Source organism: Clinocottus analis, unplaced genomic scaffold (genome assembly GCF_023055335.1).
Source record: "Clinocottus analis isolate CAN_PGR_092001 unplaced genomic scaffold, fCliAna1.0.p SCAF_2, whole genome shotgun sequence".
Taxonomy (NCBI): Eukaryota; Metazoa; Chordata; class Actinopteri; order Perciformes; family Cottidae; genus Clinocottus; species Clinocottus analis.
The window spans coordinates 12,026,623-12,048,616 of record NW_027175931.1 but is presented as its reverse complement, the minus strand read 5'-3'; the positions used below and the strand labels follow the sequence as shown (position 1 = coordinate 12,048,616).

Genomic DNA, 21,994 nt, shown 5'->3' with positions numbered 1-21,994 from the left:
TTAAAAAAGCAAAAAAGAATGTGTGGACCGGCACAAATAGGAGGGAAGTCCCCATAATGCACTGCATGATGTATGTCCAAAACTGTAATTGATACAAGTTAACAAAGGACTAGTTCCTCTCCACTACACTAAATATATATTGGTGTCTACACCAACAGTAGCAATATTGATTGCATGTACTGTAGGAAAGAGACAAACAGCTGATGAATGAACAAAGCTTGTTTTGCTTGTAGTTAAGACAACTCTAACATTAACACTAGTTACTATAGCAATTAGGGTTTGTATTTACAGATCAAATTGTCACCTTTCGCAAACACTGTCCCCTTCACTGCATGTCAGATTAGGCATAATGTTTGGTTTAAATACTGCACCTTGTTCGGCTGTGACTGATGGATTTGCAGGCAACTGACGTGTGAAAGTAGCTGAGCATGAATATATGAATAGTACAATTTACGGACATGGCTATACGTTAAGTGTGTGTTGGTGTGTAAGGGAGGCCGTTAGGGGATAAGCACTCAATAACAGCTGACACTGACTTGCCCTCTGCTCTCGCTCACACAAAGGACTATGATTATATTACTGTTTGACTGGCTGTGTCCCCCCTCCCTCCATCCCCGCATCATACCCTATACTGCCAAGCCCTCTGTGCACTCAACGGCTAGGATAATTACCACTATTGTGTGTCACACACGTACACACACTCCCATGCAAAGTGTGCCACGTGATTGCCAGCTCCCCCATCTGTCCCATACTCTCTCCATTTTTCTCTCTCTCTTCCCTCTCCATTTTTAATTGTTTTTGTTTCTACACCCTTTAACATTCAAGATTTGGCAAGAAAAGGGGGAAAGATAGTTGGTTTAAGAAGACATGTCATTTTTACTACTTACTGTATATTGATTCAGCATTACAGTAAACTGTAGATTATTATTCAGTGACAACACGTACAGTTGTTGTCATCCTGTTAGTGGTGTGAGATCTGTAATAGAATGATCTTTTAGTGGTGTGATGGACTTTTTACTAAACATCAATACTCTTTCCAATACCTGATAACCTCCTTAACTCCACTAATCTAATTGCTCCTCCCCTTTCCTCTTCGTCAGCCTTCCATGTTCCTTTTACCTTTCCATTTAGCCAGGAAGTAAACAAAAAGAGCAAAATTGAGATTTAAAGTATTGGGAGGAGAATAGCGTGTTGTGACCGTACTCTGATGTCCCCTTTCGTTTATTCCTTCTTCCTTTCTCTCCTCCTCCACTTAAACTTTAATGCATTTTCCCGCTCAAGTACTCAAGGAAACTCCTCAGAAATGGCTTTGGTTGCGGAAACGCCAGAGTGATTGTAGTGTGGCTTCTGTGTTTGTGTCTGGCGGTGTAGTAAGACAAGGAGGTTTAAGTGGTTAGTGGTTATGTGTGTGTGTGTGTGTGTGTGTGTGTGTGCGTTGTCCAATTGGAGTGGTGTTTACATGGGCAAGCAAAGCCTCAGACCAAGGATATCAAAAGAGTTTTCTACCATTTCCCTATCTGTCTTTTTTCATCGTTTTATCTAGTTTTCTCTACCTCGACGAATAAACACATACCTGGAAAAACACACACACATACTCTCTTTCTCTCTGTGTGTTGAAGGTTGAGGTGACCACCTTGAGAGTGTGTAATTGTTTAATAGCCTGAGAGCTCCCATGTCTACCCCAGAGGCCTTTGCTCACTGAAGATCGATCAAATGCTCCGGCTGCCGGTGACAACTTCGAAGACACACACACGCAAAGGGGCTAACAGCGTGTACTGCAAGAGCGATGGACAGAGACAGTTAAAGGAAAAGAGAAAGAGAGAGTGAGAGTGAGAGGAAAGAGGAGTACCTCCCTTTGCGGCTGCCATGTGGCTTTAGCCATCTGTTGGCAGAGTCTAAATTAATTAGCTCCACTCATTACTAGTTTGCAAGAGGCCTGCAGTCTAAACCAGACACCAGCTCTCAAACTTCCCTATTTTACCATCACTTTCTTTCACCCGCTGTCTCAGCTAAAAAACCTTCATAGCTTAGATTCAGACCCAGAGAGCTCATAATGTTTAGTCTTTTAATCCACTGTAATACTAAATTGAGGAGACGTAAAGGTTAACTTTACCTGGGGCTCACTGGGCAGGTGTGTTTTTCTTATGGTGTGTTTAGGCGGAACACTCTGCTGTCAGAGTCAGCAATAATGCAGAAAAAGTCCAACAGAAGACACGAGTGGGAACGTAGAGATGCAATTCTGCCCAGCTGGCGTGAACTGGGTCCAAGATGCATTCACTAGCATTGACATTGTTTTCAACTTGAGCATACATTCTTGACTTATCCTCAGGCATTGTGAATATGTTCCATAAATATACAGAGAATAGAGGAAAAGGACAGGGGGTAAAAACAGAAAGAACTGAGTCTTGAGATGGTGAGTCTTGAGATCATTCAGAGGCTGCGTTGAACACAAACACACATACACACTCAATCACTAGCCAGCTAACATCTTCAAATCAGCACAGACCACTCAAACAGTCCAGAAATCACATTTGTGGAAATGATGACACCATGGGGGAGTGAAAAAACACATTTCAATACTCAAGAGCTGATCAACTAATGCATATCTTCCCTTATGAGTAATGATTACTGGATAAGTGTTACTCGACATAGTTTTTCTTGAGCAATGAGTTTGAAGTTGCATTAAACTCCACAAAAAAGATTGAACTGTCTACCTCAATGGGTGCTGCCTGTGATCCTGATCATCTTTTCTTTTAGGTTTAGAGAATTACATTTTTGGATGTGTCATTGTTTATGTTGACAGGTTACACATACAGTAAAGTGCACCAAAGATTGCTAAATGTTAGATTTTAGTTAAAGATCCAGGTTGCTTTTTTGTTTTGTTTTGTTTTTAAAATAAAATACTGAATAAAAATGGGAACATTTAAAATGATATGTAGTGGGTTGGATGTAGTCTAAACATGTGTAACATGGTAGTTTGAGGCCCTTAAAGTCCATAGTGTTAATTGTCAAAATCTATTGTGATACCAAATTTAAAAAGTCTCTCTCTCTCTCTCTCTCTCTCTCTCTCTCTCTCTCTCTCTCTCTCTCTCTCTCTCTCTCTCTCTCTCTCTCTCTCTCTCTCTCTCATATATATCCTTTGGGAGTGTTCTGAGCCACCACAGCGACGACAGCTGGGGCTCAACATCATCCAGAGAGAAGGAGAGAGAGAGAAAAGGGAGGTTGCATTCATTATTTACATCACTTGGTATTGGAATATTAATGCTAAAAGCAATCGGGCAACCCTTCATTAAATTAACTGGAGATGTAGGGAAAGAGGCGAGAGGCTGAGATAGAAGGATGGGGGGTGAGTGAGGCAGAGACAGTGGGAGAGCAGCACACTCTGTTAAATGAGCCCTAAAATTAGTAAAGCAAAAACACCTCCATTAAGAAAGCCTGCATGTTTTTTTCCTCTCCCGTCCTCTACTATAACTCTTCTCTCCTCTTCTCTGCCTCTCTTCCTCTTTTGCTCTCATGCGCACAAAATCACTGCTTTACTCACAAGTGCCTGCTGCGAACCTCTTTGAGAAATATGCATTTCTGTGCTGTCCCTCTTAAGTGTCTGTTCAAAATTTAAACATGCTTATGGTGGCAGAATGTGTCTTTGGTCTCCATGTGCATCACTCTGGACTCTGGAGGGTACTTCTGCATTTCATCTTACTCTTCTTCTTTCTATATCTATTTCTCTCACAAGCTCAATCTCATCTTCTGCCTGTCAGCAAACCCCAATATTATTGTCCCACATACAAATATGTAAACGCTGGATGTGCGAGCGCGCATGGACGAACACACCAACGCATATGTACGCAGACACACAACATGCATACATAAATGTACAAACTCATGCACACAGACAGTATCAGGACTCTCTCTTTCTCTCCCTCTCCCTCTTTCTCTCTCTCTCTCTCTCTCTCTCTCTCTCTCTCTCTCTGGCAGAAAGGTTCTCTCCTGCACAGCAACACATTGCGTATATGCAGAGCCACTCTCCCCATTAGTGGAACGCTGCTACGCGCTGTTGACTTCTGAAGAGGAAAACATACAGTCATGTCCACTGGTTATCAACTGATGGCACAATTACCCACCCCTCCACCTGGCAACTGGCCCTTCACAGCGTGTGTTCACCGTGTAAGTTTTATAGTTTTATATAGGGAAGTATGTTACTTCCCTATATAAAACTATAATAATCATAATGACATCCAAGCAATTCATATAAAAATGAGGTCACCTACTATTGATGGAGAAAGATCAAAAAATCGAAACTGAGACTTCGAGATGCAAATGTACAAGTGAGTAAAGCAAAGACATAAATACATGGAGATAAAGATTCAGGAATTGTTCCTTGCAATGTTGTTTCTCTTTTCAAAGATTCTCTCATTTATCTACTCGATCTACTACAATAGGATAAACTATATGTATCTATTTCAGTCTATCCAACACCCATTTATGCAGCGTTAATTCTTTGGTTCAGAATGAGGACATACCGCAGATTATAATACAGGTAGATCAAATCAAGCATTCTGATTGGTTGAGCGTGAGTCACGGGGGATAGTTTATACAGACAATAAAGTACTGTACAGCCTGTTTACATTAACCTGCGTTCCATATGAGTGTGCACTCAAAATAACAGGTAGATTTAAATTGCGTGACCGTTAGTTGTCATTTCCAGCTTGACATTTACCAAACATGTGTAGCGGTGGTTTCTCTTGCGCCTATACTTTTTTTAATAATAAAATAACAACACGCCGCTCCGTTAGGTAAGACAAGACGGCAACCACTTTTATTCTTGTCTCCCTCTTCACTCGAACAAATCCTTCTCTTTTTCCGTTTTCCCCTCCACAATAAAAGCCCTAGCTATTTGCGTACACACTACAGTAGCGTACACATGTTTCGTGTAAACTTTGATATTTTGGGGGGAATGACTTTCAATGAGAATGTCAGCAGCAAATAATGTTTGGTCCCTGTTCCTGCTGTAGAGTCACATGCTAATACGGCTTACGATCAGGAGTGCCGGGCCTAACAACACCCTAGAACAGTACATTATTGAACGATACAGTACCGCCTCTCGGATCTTATTGCTTAAGTATGGTGCCATGCACGGACAAATAAAACTGTACAATGGGCACAAGGCAAGGCATTGGGTAAAAGAAGAGGCAACTTTCCATAAACTACAGAAATACCAAAAAAGAAAAGAAAAAAATCAATATTAGACTTATTGTTGTAAAAAAACACAGAAAGTGATGGAACATGAGCCTTTGACACTATACGTCAAATAGTTCAGAAACAAAGGTGCATGAAGCCAAAATGTAACTGCATCACTGGAACATATTGGAGAAGAAGCAGTAAAGGGGAAGAAGTACTAAAAGAAGGCAATCAAGAACCTGTCAGTTTGAAACTGTGTGTACACAGTGACTTGCTTATGCTTTAGAGACTGAGCAACGTGAACATCCCATTAAAATAACTGACCACCTAATACAAGTGTAATATTGGGTAATATAGGGAGCAAATACTCAGTTTGTCTGAGGTAGTATCAAACACAAAGCTTCTATAGATCTTAAAGATGGCCAATACATCAATCTTTACTCTGTGCACATAGTGTGTGCTGCTTTTGTCTGTGGCACTATTGAGTGACCAGTTACTTGCTGGTTGGTTAGTTAACTGGTTAGAAGCACTGCTCTGTGATAGATCACTCCTTGGCTTGTCTAAAGCTAAGCAGTAGGTAAAGTGACATGGGTTCAGTAAGTACTCATTTTATTGTAAATTCAGGATTTAAATCTAAGAAAATGCTGATACAGCCAACTAACTGTTTTATATGTAATAGGATGATGATATTACCTGGAAATAAGCTTACAAAGTAGGGTATGGAGAAGCAGTGGTACTGTGTTTCCAGATAACATTGGATTTCTTTGGAATATCAAATGTTACAGATGGTTAATAACTCACAACACCACCAGTCTAAACAAAAGAGGAAAAGCTAGAGTAAAAGTGGGTTTACAGCTAAACGGACAAATTATATTAAAACAAAGGTGTAGCTTTTTAAATATCTCGATAGGCATGCTGTCTACAGGACTTCAACTGTGCATGGTTAAGCTAAATAATAACAGCCTCTCTAATCTGTATACAGTGCGCGAAATTTCATTCTACACTCATACCGCAATCAAAAGTAAAAACAGTACAAATATTGTGTTCCCTCCACGACGCTGTTGTGTCCCACAGCTCTTTAGGATGATGACAAACGTACCAAATATCTGACAACAAGTACGACAAAAACAATTGTAAATCATAAGGAGAGAGGACAGATGTTCTGAAAGAGACAGAAGAGTTTGGACTCAATGATGAGAATCAGAATCCACAATATATGTGTGTCCTTTGCCAATATAATGCATCATTTAAACAAACTGTCTCAACGTTCAGTTCTCTCTCTCCCCCTCAAACAACATCACCTGGATGACACATTAGCTCATTACTGTTTGCTTTCCTGCTAAAGCTCCATGTTTGTCTGAAGATGTCAGAAAGAAGGGGGATGAGAGTAGGCGAAAGAATAGAGGTGGAGGAGCGATAAATACCGGACTGTTTTCCCCTCAACAGAAATAAACAAGGCGTTCACTTGTCAGCCTGCAAGAAAAGGGCACACTGTTTATGCAGAGCAAAAGAGAGAGAGAGAGAGAGAGAGAGAGAGAGAGAGAGAGAGAGAGAGAGAGAGAGAGAGAGAGAGAGAGAGAGAGAGAGAGAGAGAGAGAAAGAGAAACACACACACACACATATATGGCAAATCTAGAGATGGTTGCTGTTGGCGAGTTGGGGGGCCTAAATTGGGAAACAAAGTGCAAAATACATGTGTGTAAACATTTAACACCTTGAGAAGGACTTCCTTTGTATGGCCGAGTGCCTAAATTACAGTACATACTGTACAGCAACTTGCAGGAGTCACTTCCACCACTTGATCGAAAAAAATGACCATAAAATATATTGTAAAAAGTCAAATCCATTGTCCAGATATTCTTGTAGTCATGTGAGAAATGTATTAAAACTAAGAAACAACATGTGTATGATTTTGGAGACCAACTGATTTGACTTAGAAATCTTAACTTATAATACAAATGTCTGTGCTCCTCTTGTGAGATGGTGGTGGAGTATTGTATATAAATAAGTGTGAAGGGACAACGACCGCCAAGACAAATCAGTTTAGTGCCTGTATAATGTTTGTTTTTTCCTACCATTCTTTCTTTTTTACAACCTTTAATGTTGCATTCACGGTATTTAAGTGTGTAGGCAAATGTTGCTATTACAATATATTTTATTTTGTGGTTAGGCTGCACACTGACATTGTATTTTCAACTTGGCAGCAGAGATGTAGTCAACAAGGATGAATGAGCTGTAGTGCGAGCACTCAACTATCAATCTGTGCCCATACAAAAGAGCTTTGTTGACAGAAGTGGGTGGGGGAGTATATGTGTATGGGTTTGGGGGACATACATCTGTTTCCTCAGTCATTGTGGGGGCTTACCTTCCTTAGGGGGACATAATGCATGAAGTGAATCGCAACATTTTAGGGTGAAAACTAAGTTTTAGGGAGGAGTTAGGTTTAGGTTAAGGTTAGGGTGAAGGTTAATATTAGGCTGGTAGCAGTTATGGTTAGGGGTAGAGAAAGTCTTTTGAAATGAATGTAAGTCAATGTAATTTACCCGAAAGTCATGAAAACCTGACTGTGTGTGTGTGTGTGTGTGTGTGTGTGTGTGTGTGTGTGTGTGTGTTGTGACTCCAGAGAGAATGTATCAAGGCTAGAATGACTTTCAACTAAAATGTATATGAGATTCAAATTATGCTCTCTTTTTCCTCTATACTTCCCCTTCCCACTTTTCTCTCCCCCTTGCTTTGTCTTCTGGGAGCCTTAGTCAGCTAAGCTCAGATGTAAAAAAAAAATATTCTCTCTCTGTCTCATACACACACGCAGACGCACACACACGCACACACGTGTTCAGCCAAAAGGGAGTTTGATGCCGGTATAAAAACTGGTGAATGTAAAGGAATAGTTACTTATTTGCATTCTTAGGGTTAGATGGGAAATTTAATACCACTCTTATAGCTGTCTAACAGCAACATTAAAGCTCATCGTCGTAAATTAACAAGCTGGGATTTTACAGGGGGTTATGTGCTGGACAATTTTACAGATCCCTTCATTACCATGAACACTGGCAATGTAAAGTATTCTTAGTCAATCCCCCACACACTGGCCTGCTACCACACCAAATCTGTGGCTAATACAAACGAATGCACTTGTGAGTCATACCTTCTAAAAACTACAGTGCATAGCTATTTTAGGTAATCAGATTTGTTGACAATAACAACAGTAGGGAATTTTTAGTTGCATCAGATAGGGGACTTGTCTCCGTACTCGTCACACCATTGACCATGCATTTGTATTGCAGAGACTAGACCATTTGATTGGTATTAGAGGTACAGCATTAAGCTGGTTTAAATCATATTTATCAGATTGAACTCAGTTTGTGTATGTAAATAATGAAGCCTCAATGACCACTGCCATTCGTTATGGGGTTCCTCAAGGTTCTGTACTTGGACCAATTTTATTTACCTTATATATATGCTTCCCTGAGGGAATATTATTAGAAAACATTCAATAAATGTTCACTGCTATGCCGATGATACTTAATTATATCTATCGATTAAGCCAGATGAAACCCACTAGGTTGCTACACTTCAGGCGTGTCTTAAAGACATAAAGATCTGGATGACCTGTAACTTTCTGCTGCTGAACTCTGATAAGACCAAAGTTATTTTACTCGGCGCAGAACACCTCAGAAATCAATTATCTAATGATGTTATTTCTCTAAATGGAATTGCCTTTTTTCACCTCGGTAATATTTCATAAATCAGGCATATTCTGTCTCAAAATGATGCTCCTCTCCACTGGCTTCCTGTAAGATTGATAATAATATTTAAAATCCTTCTCCTCACCTATAAAGCCTTAACTGGTAATGCACCATTATATCTTAAGGAGCTTATAGTGCCATACTACCCCACTAGAGAGTTACGTTAATTGAATGCAGGGTTACTTGTGGTTCCCAGAGTCCTAAAAAATAGGTTGGGGGTTAGAGCCTTCAGTTATCAAGCTCCTCTTCTGTGGAATAAGCTTCCACTTTCAGTCCGGGGGGCGGACACGGTCACCTCGTTTAAGAGTAGACTTAAAACTTTCCTATTTGACAGTGCTTATTGTTAGGGCTGGCTCTGATTTTTGATTTAGGAAGCTTTCTTTCAGAGGTTGGGTCAGACAAGTCTCCTCGCAATTCACAAGGGTGTTCTCCCCGTGATTCAGTCAGAGCCTCCCCCACTCCTCCTCCCCCCCTTGATATGCTGCTGAGGCCTAGACTGCTGGAGCAGTTTAGGATACACTGAGCTCCTCCTCTCCTCTTCTTCTTCCTTTTCTCATCTGCCTTCTCCTTTCACTTTTTTTCTCCCCTTCTGGATACATTATTGTCTTTCAATGCACATTACTAACTCTACTCCTTTACGGGAGCCTCTGTGCTTCCTCGCCTCAAGTTTCCATGGATCATGGCTGTCTGGAGCTGGACCTGCATGCTACGATGGACTGTGGCTATCTGGATCGTGGTCCATGCCTACCACTCATTATATGAATAGTTTTTGTCACATTCATGTAATATGCTGTAACTCTGTTATGTTGCTCATTCTGGTTACATGACATCTTTTGCTTCTGTCCATCCGGGGAGAGGGATCCTCCTCTGTTGCTCTCCCTCAGGTTTCTTCCCCTTTTTCCCTGTGAAAGGGTTTTTACTATCTTTATTTGGGGGACTTTTTCCTGATCCGATGTGAGGTTCTGGGACAGAGATGTCATGTGTACAGATTGTAAAGCCCTCCGAAGCAAATCTTGTATTTGTGTTTTTGAGCTATACAAAATACACTGAATTGAATTGAATTACAGTGGATTAAAACTACTTCCATCATTGTGTCCAGTGGCTCAATATAAAACATAATGGAGTTCTTGACAAAAGTATTGGTAAAATAACCTTTACATGTGTTATACTCCACTGACTTGTATGAACAATTGACGTATGTTAGGGGAAATGTCTTCGTGTGCACTAACACGCCAGCATATGTCTTGTTGGAGTCCTCAGGGCATTTCATACACTCTAGAGAGCCCATTGATTAGCTATTAATAAAGCATAGAGATGCCATTGCTCAAAGGGGAGGTCAGCAAAGGGTGCTCACACACACACACAGACACATGCGCAGGCAGCGACACAGTTTAAATGAACAGACATGGCAGAGGTTAGGTGAGGTTGGAGGGAAAGAGCAGAACAGGGAAAAAGGATAAGAAACAACAGAAAAAATGGAGTTTGTCAAAAAGGAAAAAGATAATTGATCAGAGCAGGTCAATGTTGCCAATCTAGGTCACCTGTTTTCTGTCCACTCTCCCACCAAGTTATTCATTCTCTATCTCCTTGCCCTCGTTTTACTTTGAGGCTCCCTATCTTTCTCTCGCTTCTGCTGCCTGTGTCCATTGTGGGCTGCATGTCAGAGCTCTGCTGGCTGTCTCCATCCTGTCTTTGATTAGCTCTGATCTATGAGGCCGATGAAAGGAATAAAGAAAGAAAAGTGAGTGAAAGCAGGAGGTAAGAGTAGAAGCTCCTCCAGCTGATAGATAGGACTGTGGTCAAGTTAGGACATCTGAGCGAGAGAGAGAGAGAGAGAGAAAGAGAGAGAGAGAGAGAGAGAGAGAGAGAGAGAGAGAGAGAGAGAGAGAGAGACTGATGCATCACACAGGACACATTTGTATCTCTCGTGCTGCTTTATTTGCTGCAGTTTTCATCCATTTTCTTCCTGGTTTCACAACCCACCGCCTTCTTTCTTCTACTTCTCCCCTTCTGTCCCTCCTCGGCTAGGCTCGCATCCACCCTCTCTCCTCTTCTCTGGCATATACATCCTTAGGTCACAGGTCATTAGGTCAGCATCAGAGGGGATGTGTCCGAACAGGATCTTTCTCATATTGCCTTGCCCCGCCATAATAATTCATGCAAAGACTTTTTCCAAAGAATTACAACCAAATGATTGTAATGACACCAATGACACCAAACTGTGTAAACCTTAAAGCTATAATATATAATCATTTGTTGCTTTTTTTTAAAGCTGCAGTACACAATGGGAATGTTTCTTGTCTATGTCTGCTTAAACTAACACACATAACAACTTATCTTTAGGAAAGGTCACACTAAACAAATTGACATCCCAGCTCAGGCATGATGTGACAAACACAGTCAGACTATGGCAAATGCTTGCTTGCTAATGCAGACATACATACATACACACACACACACACACACACACACACACACACACACACACACACACACACACTTCTCCACCATGGCTGTTGTGCATCGTCAAACAACATTGCTAGAGGGTGTCAGAGGGGATAATTAAAATAACACATCCACTGTATTTCTTCATTATGTGTGTCATCTCCACTTACTGACTGGGCTTTCTTACTGCCACTACCCCGCTCACCCAACCCCTGACTAACACACACACACTCACACACACACACACACCTAAAAGTCAGGCCAAGTCATGGTGCCCATTAGTGACGGCCTCAAGTATGGATTTGATTGTCTGAACCTCCATCATGGATATTTCCCTAATTAAGTTCGAGGACTGAAGGGGGAGGCACAGCATGACTGTTTGACGAAGAGGGTGTTGGCGAGGAGCTCATGGTGGGTGATGAGTAATGTTCTGACGTTGGTTCTGCATTTGACAAAATATCTGACAGCGATTCTGTCTGATGGCATGTAATTACACTACTAATTTAAGAATATATACAGGAAGATCAGACAAGTACATATCCGTTCAGATAGAAGGATGTAAACGCACCTCAGCGCAGCAAACACAGCAAGCAATGAAATCTCATGCACGACAAAGTCTTTATTGTATCAAATTAAAAGCATGACAGCTGTAAGGTCAGAAACAAACAGAAACACACACATGTGCATGTATGTACTGGCTCACACCTTTGCTGAGTGCAGTCAATGAATAACTAATAAATGCCAAAAATGAATGCAGAGAGAGCCATCTTCTGAGTAAGGCCAAATGAATTTGCCAAAGCGCTATGCAAATCTTTCCTGGGCTAACGAGACTCCCTGCATGATTGGAGTGCCATTGAAATTCTTCTCGTGCACAGCCCCCTCTCCCTTCCTCCCTCCCTCCCTCCTTCAATCTCCCTCCATCTCTTCATCTCTCCCGCCATTTCAATCTCTCTCTAACACACATGTTCCTGTGCATGTACAGTGTTTTCTCTGTCTGACCATCTATCATTCCACAAATAACCTGCACATTTATTTCTCAGTGTATCTCAAAAGCTACATGTCAGCATTTCATTTTAACACTGAAATCATGTCAACCACTTAGATACACACTACGGCCCTATCAGTGACTGGAGAGCAGTGAATGCCCCTGTGTCTTCTTATACTCTCTGTCTGTCTCACTAACGTGCACAAGCACACATGCACACACATGTATGCACACACACGTGCGCGCGTGCACACACACACACACACACACACACACACACACACAGTCCGCTCAAACAGAGCGCGCTCAGAGTCGCTCTGCACCTGTTCTCTCTGTAAAACATCCAAACACGAGTGCTGAATAAATAACCCAACCTAACACAAATAGCTGCCAGGTTCACACACGCACAAACTTACACAAATACACACACACGCACGCACACGCACACACACTCACTCACACACACACACACACACACACACACACACAGACAGACACCTACACACCACAGCCCATAAACACGCATCAATAAGTAAACACCACCTATTTCCCCTCCACAGCTACCCCCTGCCCTCTTCCTCCCACCACTCACACTCGGCACAACCTGCAACCATCGCAAAGACAAGCACACATAGATGTGCACGATGTGTGTGATAGTTAATGGTCATAACAGGGGTAAGAAGAAAAAAAAACGTCTGATGGAGAAAAAGATGGAGGAAAGAGGTAGGTGGGTGGGTGTTAAGCACTTGTCAGATGCATCTTTAATGGTTGGACACAGCAGATGCAGAGCCACTGGCCTCCTCTTGCTCCCTAGGGTGCTGGGGACAACAAGAAACCCGAGTGCACACACCTCTCTCTTTGTCCATCTGCCTATCCTCTCATACATCCTCATACCTACCCGCATCATTCCGCCATCCCTCCATCCTATGCCCACTTTCCCATCTGCATAATTTAGCATGTCGTGCTTTTGTGCCACTTTGTCTTTCTTTTTCTGCCTGCTCAGGCATTTTTGTCCCTATCTGTTGTTCACTTCCAGGTTTGATGGAGTGGAAGGAAAAGACGATGCTTTGTCACTTCATCCCCTAATAAGTGTCTCTAAAAAGGAAGGGTGAGAGAGAGGGCGATAGAGAGAAAGAGAGAGAGAAAAAAAAAAGTTAAGAGAAGAGGGGATTGGATTGGTAGAGAGACTATTGGGCCTCTGCAGAGTAGCCACAAAATGGAGACTGGGACGGAAGCTGCAGCAGCTATGGTGACGCTACACTACACACACACAGACACACGCACACACACACAAACAGAGAGAGAGAAAGAGAGAGAGAGGCAGTGTGTGTGATAGAAAAGGGGGATTAAACAACCTCTGTCAATAAATGTAGGAACTCAGACGTCACACCTCAACGCTCTCCCTCTCTCTCTCCACTATATCAACCAATCAATGACTCGATAAGCAAATAAATCAACCTATCTTTCACTCTTCACGGTGTGAGACAGAATGTTTACTACTGTACAATCTCATCCACAGAAGCTTTTGAACAAGTTTGTTATTCACATGATTTCTGTATTTTATATACATCTCTTTAACATAGAAACATTTTTTTTAAGTAGCCAATTGGATGAAATTGAATGCTGATGTATTAATGTGATATGACTCACACGTTTTTTTTTCTAACATTTAATTAAGCTCCAAAGTGTTTGTGATGTCTGCATTGTATGTGATTCACATAAACATGTGTGCATTTCAGGAATGTAAGAAAAAAAAACATCACAGTCTGTACAATTTTACATTATTGGTCCGATTTCTTCATTACATTCAACATATGATAAAACAAAACGCTGAACTCTGTGTGTTCGTATTACAGTCATAAGTCACATTTGCTTTAACTCCCAAGACACTGGAGACTGATCTAACTACATATGGAGCACCGATATAGACACCTTTATATTTAAGAGCTCAATAAAATCCTTTAATATATATCAGCTGATAGTCATGTTTATGTTCGTTTTGAAACTATGTAACAGTGTCACTCTTGTTAAATGCCTTTGGATACATATATTTGGCAAGATAGTAATGTAATGTATTGCTCTTCACTAAACACGTAACACATATCTACACAGATGCAACAAGATGATATTTGCAGATACAGTGGCCCAACTAATTAATTGGTGTCGCTCTAAGGTTTACTGCACAAGCACACAGTTACTCCCACAAAACCACAAAGACAGATAGACATTAGAGAAAAGAGTTCAAATCTGCACATTTGGAGACAGTGATGACATATACTCCACTTGCCTCCAATGTATACATAAGTGTGCAGCTATGTCATCTGTGTGTGTGTGTGTGTGTGTCTGTGTGTGTGTGTGTGTGCGTGCGTGCACTAATAAAACTAAGCCAGCGATGCATCCTCACACCTTCCTCATTCTGCCCGCTGGTTTGCACCCGTTACCATGGTGACCAGATAAAACTCACACTGTTTTAAGCTCCAACTGGAGGAGATAGATACTAACAAAGTGACACAAGCACACACACACACACACACACACACACACACACACACACACACACACACACACACACACACACACACAGATGAAGTTCCTTCATACACATCCATCAACATGGCATTCACTTTCAGTTCCCCGACTGACAAGCAAACAAATGCTAATTTTCTAACCAACAGCACTACCAGCAAACCATCAATTAGAGGGACAGACACAGCTAGATAGAGATAGCAAGAGAAGGGGAGGTATGACAAGGGGGTAGAAACCAGGATAGCCCGTCTACACACAAAGCCCTCCTCCGTTTGACTGTCTGTCTATCTGTCTTCTCCCCCCCTCAATGCTGCGTGAACGGGCCTCAACAAAAACAGATTTGGCTGTCAAATACTGACACAACACCCAGGCAGGGTCGTCTCACAGTGAGGCCAGCTGTCAGCAAACACCCTCCTGCCTCTTCATCAAAGCCCATTCAAAATCAACTTTATTGACCAACACAGCCGTCTGTGTGACATGTGTCATCCTGTCAAGCCAATACCTTGGCATACACTGTCCCTTATAAATGGCAAACCACTAGAGCATCTCAAGTGCTATCGAAAGAGAGAAAGCTGTACATGCCACCAGGAGCTGATGGATGGATGGATTGGACACACACACACACACACACACACAGACACACACACACACACACACACACACACGTGTGTGTGAGTAACCATGATGCTGACACAGGCCACCAGTCTGTACCAGGGAGAGAGAGAGATGAGAGGAGGCTTGGAGCCAAAGATGGATGGAAAGAAGAAGAGGAGCACTGTGTTACTAATAAGACCTATTCATCAGCTCTGAAGAGAAAACAGGGAGGGAGAGGAAGATGGAAAACAAAAATCTCTCAAACCTTTTCAGATGCAAATTCAGATGGTTTACTGTAGGATAATTATTTTCATTGTGGAATAACCTAACGATTGATCGCATTGTGCTCTTTTACATGTCTTGCTTTGCTTGGTCAACAGTCCCCAAAAATATTCAGTTTGCAATAATGTGAAACAGAGAAGAGCAGCAGAAAAAGAAAGCTTTACACTGTACATCGTATGCTGTATATACATATAAATACATAATACACAAAATCAAAACATATAAAGACTCTTGAACCAAAAATATTTTTTACATTAAATCATAATCATAAGTCAAATTATATAACAGCTTTTAATATTTAAGCATATGGATGACTTGTCCTGATCCGCTTAGTTCCAGAAAGCTGCTCATGTGAATATAAGTGTGTGTGTTCGCACGCCTGTGTACATGTTCACAGACACACACTTGTTCCTATGTGCATGTTTTACCTTCAAACAGACCGGCCGGGTCTCACCACACTCACACTGAGGGATCTGTGACAAGAGGGGAATCCAACAGCAAATTCAATCGATCCAGACTGGAAACCCCCCTCAGGCCACACACACATGCACATGCACACGCACACACACGCGCACACACACACACACACACACGCACACACACAGCCACACCACTACACTACAGCTGTGGTGGATCAATGAGTGCTCCTGTGTGAAGGACAGAGCCATACAAAAAGGCACACACACACACACACACACACACACACACACACCTCTATTCACACACTATTTAGAGAGATGGAAGGGATGCTCGATATCAGAGACCAAGATCAGGGGCAGAGGGAGCAATACGTATCATCTGACCTAAACAGTCTCATCTGACACCCTGCAATTTGCCATTGCTCCACGGAGCAAATGTTAACAATGCACCGCAAAAGCTAACGCGCGCACGTGTGCACGTGCACACGCAGCACACACAGCACACGCACACACAGATATGATTATTCCTCACTTACACTTGGAATAATTTGAACAGAAGATCAGACGAAGCCGAGAGAACAGCTCCAGACACAGCAGAGCCCAGGAGGTGTGGCTGCTCTCTTTGGGGTGACTGTGATGAGCAGCTAAACAGATCTATCACTCATCAAATTAGATCGCCCGCAGCCCACACACACCCCTATGTCCTGCTCTCACTCTCTCTCTCTCACACACACACACACACACACACACACACACACACACGAACATCACATGTCTACTAATGCCTGATTTATCCCTGTAACACAGCTATTAACCACAGTGGTGTCAGTGAGTGAGGAGCCAGAGATGTGCCAAGCAAAGGCCATTTCATCAGACTTCTTTTTTAAGATTAGACCGTTTTTTCAACCTTTATCCATCTTCGCTCACTGACAAAATATAGGAGATGCCCGTGACGCAATTACATTGATTAGTATCGCTTAAGAGCTGTCAACAATCACAAACATGACAAACAAGGAAAACATCTTCTTGATAGAAAACCCCTTTTTTTTTAAAATACTGACACAATTCTGTATACCTTTGGTTCAGGATTTATTCAGTCTAAAAATAACAGAAACAATTTATCTCAGGGCAAATTTTGTTGAGTTCATTGACATATCAGGATGACATTAGATCATTTGCTTTCTATTATTGTCCGCCACCTGATTAAACAGCGAGCACACACAAGGCCAAATATAACTCACATGGTTGTACGGATGGAGTTTGCATTTGCATTGCATTGCAGAGAGGACTGTAACACAAACTGGATATGTGGCCCTTTGTGTTTAATGACTCTTGTTTGCGGAATGTCGTACCTGGGACGATGGAGACCGTGTCTTTCTCCCAGGACACCACGCTGACGTACTCCTGGACGGCTGAGGGGATGAGGCACTTGAACACGGCAACATTGCCCCGCATGGAGCGCTGGTCGGCCACACGGACTGTGTAGGGCTCCCTGAACACTGAGATGGGGAGAAAAGAGATGAAGTCAGTCATGGAAGGATGTTGTTTGACGGTGATGGTGGAGATCTCGGACAGGAAGAATAAGACTGAACAAGCATTAACCTTTTGTTCTAACCCACAACAAAGTGGTCGAAGTGAAAATTGCTAACAGACAACTAAATTTGTTGTATGATAGAAGTTGGGCTGCAAGTAACTTTGTAAAATAATCCCACACAATAAAATGTCTGAATGCTAAAAATGTTTTTTTGGTCAAACAGTCCAAAATATGATAATTAACAAAAGAAACACAATATATTAAATTATATAAAACACAGGAAATCATCAAATGTTCACAATTGCAAAGTTTGAACCAGCAAATGTTAGAATGCATTTTAGGTCTTTGGGATACTATAGGCAGAAAATAATAATAATAACTTTATGTATCAGGTTTAAAAACAGAGTTTGCAAAGTGCTACGACAGACAAATCAGCAAAAGCAAGGCAATCAAACAAAAAACTCCACAGTAGGTTAAGTTTAATTCCTGATAAAGCAGTACGAAAGATGAAAGCTAAAAACAATCAATACAATAAAAACAAACTAAGAAAAAAAGAAATGAATTTAGTAAAATCAAATATTAATATCAATAATAAAATAACGCAGTAGAGGTCTGTACAAATCGGTTTTAAGAAGTAATTTTCAAAAGAGATTACTGATTCTGAAAGCCTGACCTCCTCAGGTCCCCAACAGCCAGAAAGGCACCGATGGCTTTGAGCTGGCTCTTAAGGGCTCAGCATTTCTCTATATATTTTGGGGCAAACCCAAATGGTTGGTTCTGATGTTATCGCGGAACATTGTACTTCAGCCTAACAAACGTAAGAGGAAACTTTTCTCACTCGCCCAAGGTAACATGTTGGTTCCATCGATAATAAACCCAAAGATGACACGTCAGGATATTAAACAAAATGTTGCATTGATGAAGCTGGAAGAAGCACATATTTTTTGGTTAATACATTATGTAATGACTTATTAAATGTTTGATTAATTTCTAACAATGACTTAATTGATTAATTTACTAATTGTTTGAGCAGTGCATTTAAGCAACAATTCAGTCGTCCTTACAACGTTAACATGCTTATCTCTGGTTCAACCGAGTAAAAGCCGGGGCAGGTCTTGTAAACACACTCGCCTGGTGTCCTGTTGAACCCCATTAGGCCGTCATTTCTCTCTTTAGCCCCAGATTTAATGTTGCACTATGATTGTAAGGAGGGTTGACACAGAGCTGTGTTAAAGGGGATACACAGTGACTGGCCCTTGGCCTTTTAAAGAGCAACGCCACAGATGCTTTGCGACAGAGAGGAGTGGAGGGCTGCTCGCGGCCGACGGACTTGTCACATGCAGGCGCCAGCCATCAGAAACACTCCCCCTGCACATGGCATGCAGAACACTAGGCTGTGAATCTGTGCCAGTGTACAGCAAGAATGGTGCTGATTAAGATGGGCTTAATGATGAAAACAGTAGCCTGTAGCTAACCAAATTATATCCGCAGTTAATTTTGTCACATTTAGATTAGTGAGCAATGTGAAATGCTGAATCATGAATACATTTTCATTAAAACAATTAAGTAATGGGAAATTAAATTAATGGATTATTTTGGTAAGGAGGAGAGACAGGTGTTTTAAGGGCATGCTAGGTTGACGAAATAAACACTGGCCGGTACTTTCTGAACAGAGCGCGGCATACTCTCTTTACCCTGACTTCACTTGTATGAAGAGACATTTCCACATTTATCTCCAATAACTTTGACATATACTGTACTAAAATGAGAATCTGACAAGAGTAAGATAAAACGAAAATAACAGAAATGAGATGGGGTCTCAGTAAAGGCTGATGTTGGGAGTGTTTCTGGCATGGCAATATAACACAATCTATCACCGCTATTCCGGCTTCCCTTAGAAATGAGGACAGTAATGGCTTAACAATGTAAAACACACATGCACACACAACACAGGGAGTAGCCCCGCCCTCCCGTGTTTTTGCTCTCTCCCCGAGCTTTCCAGTGATATAATTAACGCCTAGCCTGAAGGCCAGTTTCCTTGGTCATTAATAATGCTTTATGCCAGCCGCCACTGTCACTGGAACCCAGTGGAACCGAAGCCAATGTCCTTGTCCAAATGGTGGGGAGTCTTTCACCTTAAAGTCCGAGGTTTAATCTCCAAAGTCTTTCTTTGATTCTGTCCATTGCTTTTACACTGTTCTACTTTTTTATAATTGGCTGAACCTTGGACTCTTTCTTTCTTCTTTCCTGACTTGTGATGAGCTTAGACTGTAATAGAGCGGGGACTATTCTTCCAACATTGTTCAAATGTAACATTTCATCATACAGTGTACAGTATGTGAACATGCCAAACACAGTTGAGGTTTATAACATTGGATTTAGAGGTTGTAAAATCAATTGGTGTGTTACTCTTGCTACTTGTACCAAAGCTAAATTAATGGTGGCAATAAGGAATCCTCTGGAGAGCAATTCCCTTCACAATACAGCCACACGACGCTAATGTGGGCAGAGGTCTCATTTGTAAACAAGTAAAAGCTAAAGGACAAATAATTCCAATCAAGTCTCCATTTCAATTCTTCAATCAAACAGCTCCTGCTTCTCCTCGATGCCATCCACCTACAGATCAATAGCCAGAATCGACTGAGTAGCCTCAGCTATTGTGGCCAAGCCCATTCTTTCAATCATCTATTTACTCTCTGATTGACCCTGCTGCCTCTCGTCAATAGTAGGGGTGATCCCCAATGCCCACTGTGCCTCCCATAGTGTTTAAAACCCACTTGACAAGTTACACCTGTTTGGTGCAATGACAACAGTCATCCCATGTCAATTCAGTGAGAGTTCAAAACCAGTCAAGGTTGCCTCAGGTTTGTATTTCCTGAGCTTTGACCCCAGCTTGTCCCAGCTGCTCTCAGAATATGCAGTTCAACCATTCCCTAGCCCACTACAATCAGTTGAATAAACCCTGTTCGGCAACATGTCCTTGTAACTATGAAACAAGCTTCAGTGAGAGGCAACTGTTGTGATAGTATTGTCATGTAACACACGTTACTCTTCCAAGGTATGAAAGACATAGGAAAAAAAAACACAACATATTCGTTCTCTTGAGCCTTGTGACATGATGCAAATGGTAGCTCAACTGATTTGTGTGTAAATTGCACTCCCTCTGATCGCATGCGCAGCAGAATCATTAGGATGTTACTGATGCCTGACTATATGCAGCCTGGTTGCCTAGAAACGAGCTAAAACATGGGTCTGGTGCACTGGGCGCACTGGGAGGCAAGTCTTGTATCACTGTCGCTTCAATAATTAACGACGGGGAAACCAAATACTGCATTTACTTATTCATAAAGCGAGCAGCATAAACAGAGAAGGAAAAAAGGGGAAAATGATGGCATGCAGGAGAAATGAATGGATTCAGGTTTCATTATTGAATGGATAGGATAAGAAAAGCAGCCCTTGCATATCAGGTTCAGGGACCCTAATTATAATATTATTAAAAAAATGTCAGCCAGAGAAAACATGAGGAGTGCAGATGGAGGAAAGGGATCTAAACACATGCTGTCTTGGCCCAAGCCTACAACACATTGTGTGTTTTAGTCAGGACGAAGGGGAGCTAAGGTGAGCTCATTGAACAGGTGTCTTCATTTCATTTTGTTACGGTTGTGTCAAGAGGATTTGGGTGCACCAAAAGATGAAACCCTCAGACTCAGGCGGAATGCTTTTCTAGCACTAAAGAATTTAATGACTCAAAAGCTGTGCAAGTAAACTCACACGTTTGTCATTGGTTCCCTTAACTTGTTACCTCAAGTGAAAATGATGTGTGTGTCCTGACAAAGAGAAAGTAGAGATACGTATTGGGAAGCTGTGCTTAGATGCAAGAGGACCAGAGAGATCCTTGAATACACCGAGGCCTTATTCTAGAGGCTATAAATGCTTCCAAACTGCAAAATGTAGTAAAATGCAATGTGAAAATGATTTTCTCTACCTGTTTTTTTTTAATACTCAGTTTGACGACAGACAGATGTTTGTGAAATACAAACCCTTCATCCTTCTGAAGGGAAGAACAGGGGAAGACGATGTGTTAACTTTCTACCAGTATCAATAGTGAAACAGAAGACGCTGCCTCCACAGTCGAGCACACAGATACATTTATCAGAAATGATTCTATGTACAGATAATGTATTTCTTTATGTAATACAACTGTATGTATGTATGTATGTATGTATGTATGTATGTATGTATGTATGTATGTATGTATGTGCATCATTTTTGTAGATACTTT

The 21,994-nt window shown here is 41.5% G+C and overlaps 1 protein-coding gene across 2 annotated transcripts in view; it reads right to left on the bottom strand.

Annotated features, from left to right (window-relative positions):
* Positions 1 to 21,994, bottom strand: part of dscaml1 (Down syndrome cell adhesion molecule like 1) — a 95,015-nt gene that overhangs the window by 59,450 nt on the left and 13,571 nt on the right. For both annotated transcript variants that reach the window (XM_068584467.1, XM_068584468.1), the window contains exon 3: positions 17,531 to 17,677. In XM_068584467.1, the coding sequence (XP_068440568.1) occupies positions 17,531 to 17,677 (147 nt within the window). The remainder of the gene's footprint in view (positions 1 to 17,530; positions 17,678 to 21,994) is intronic.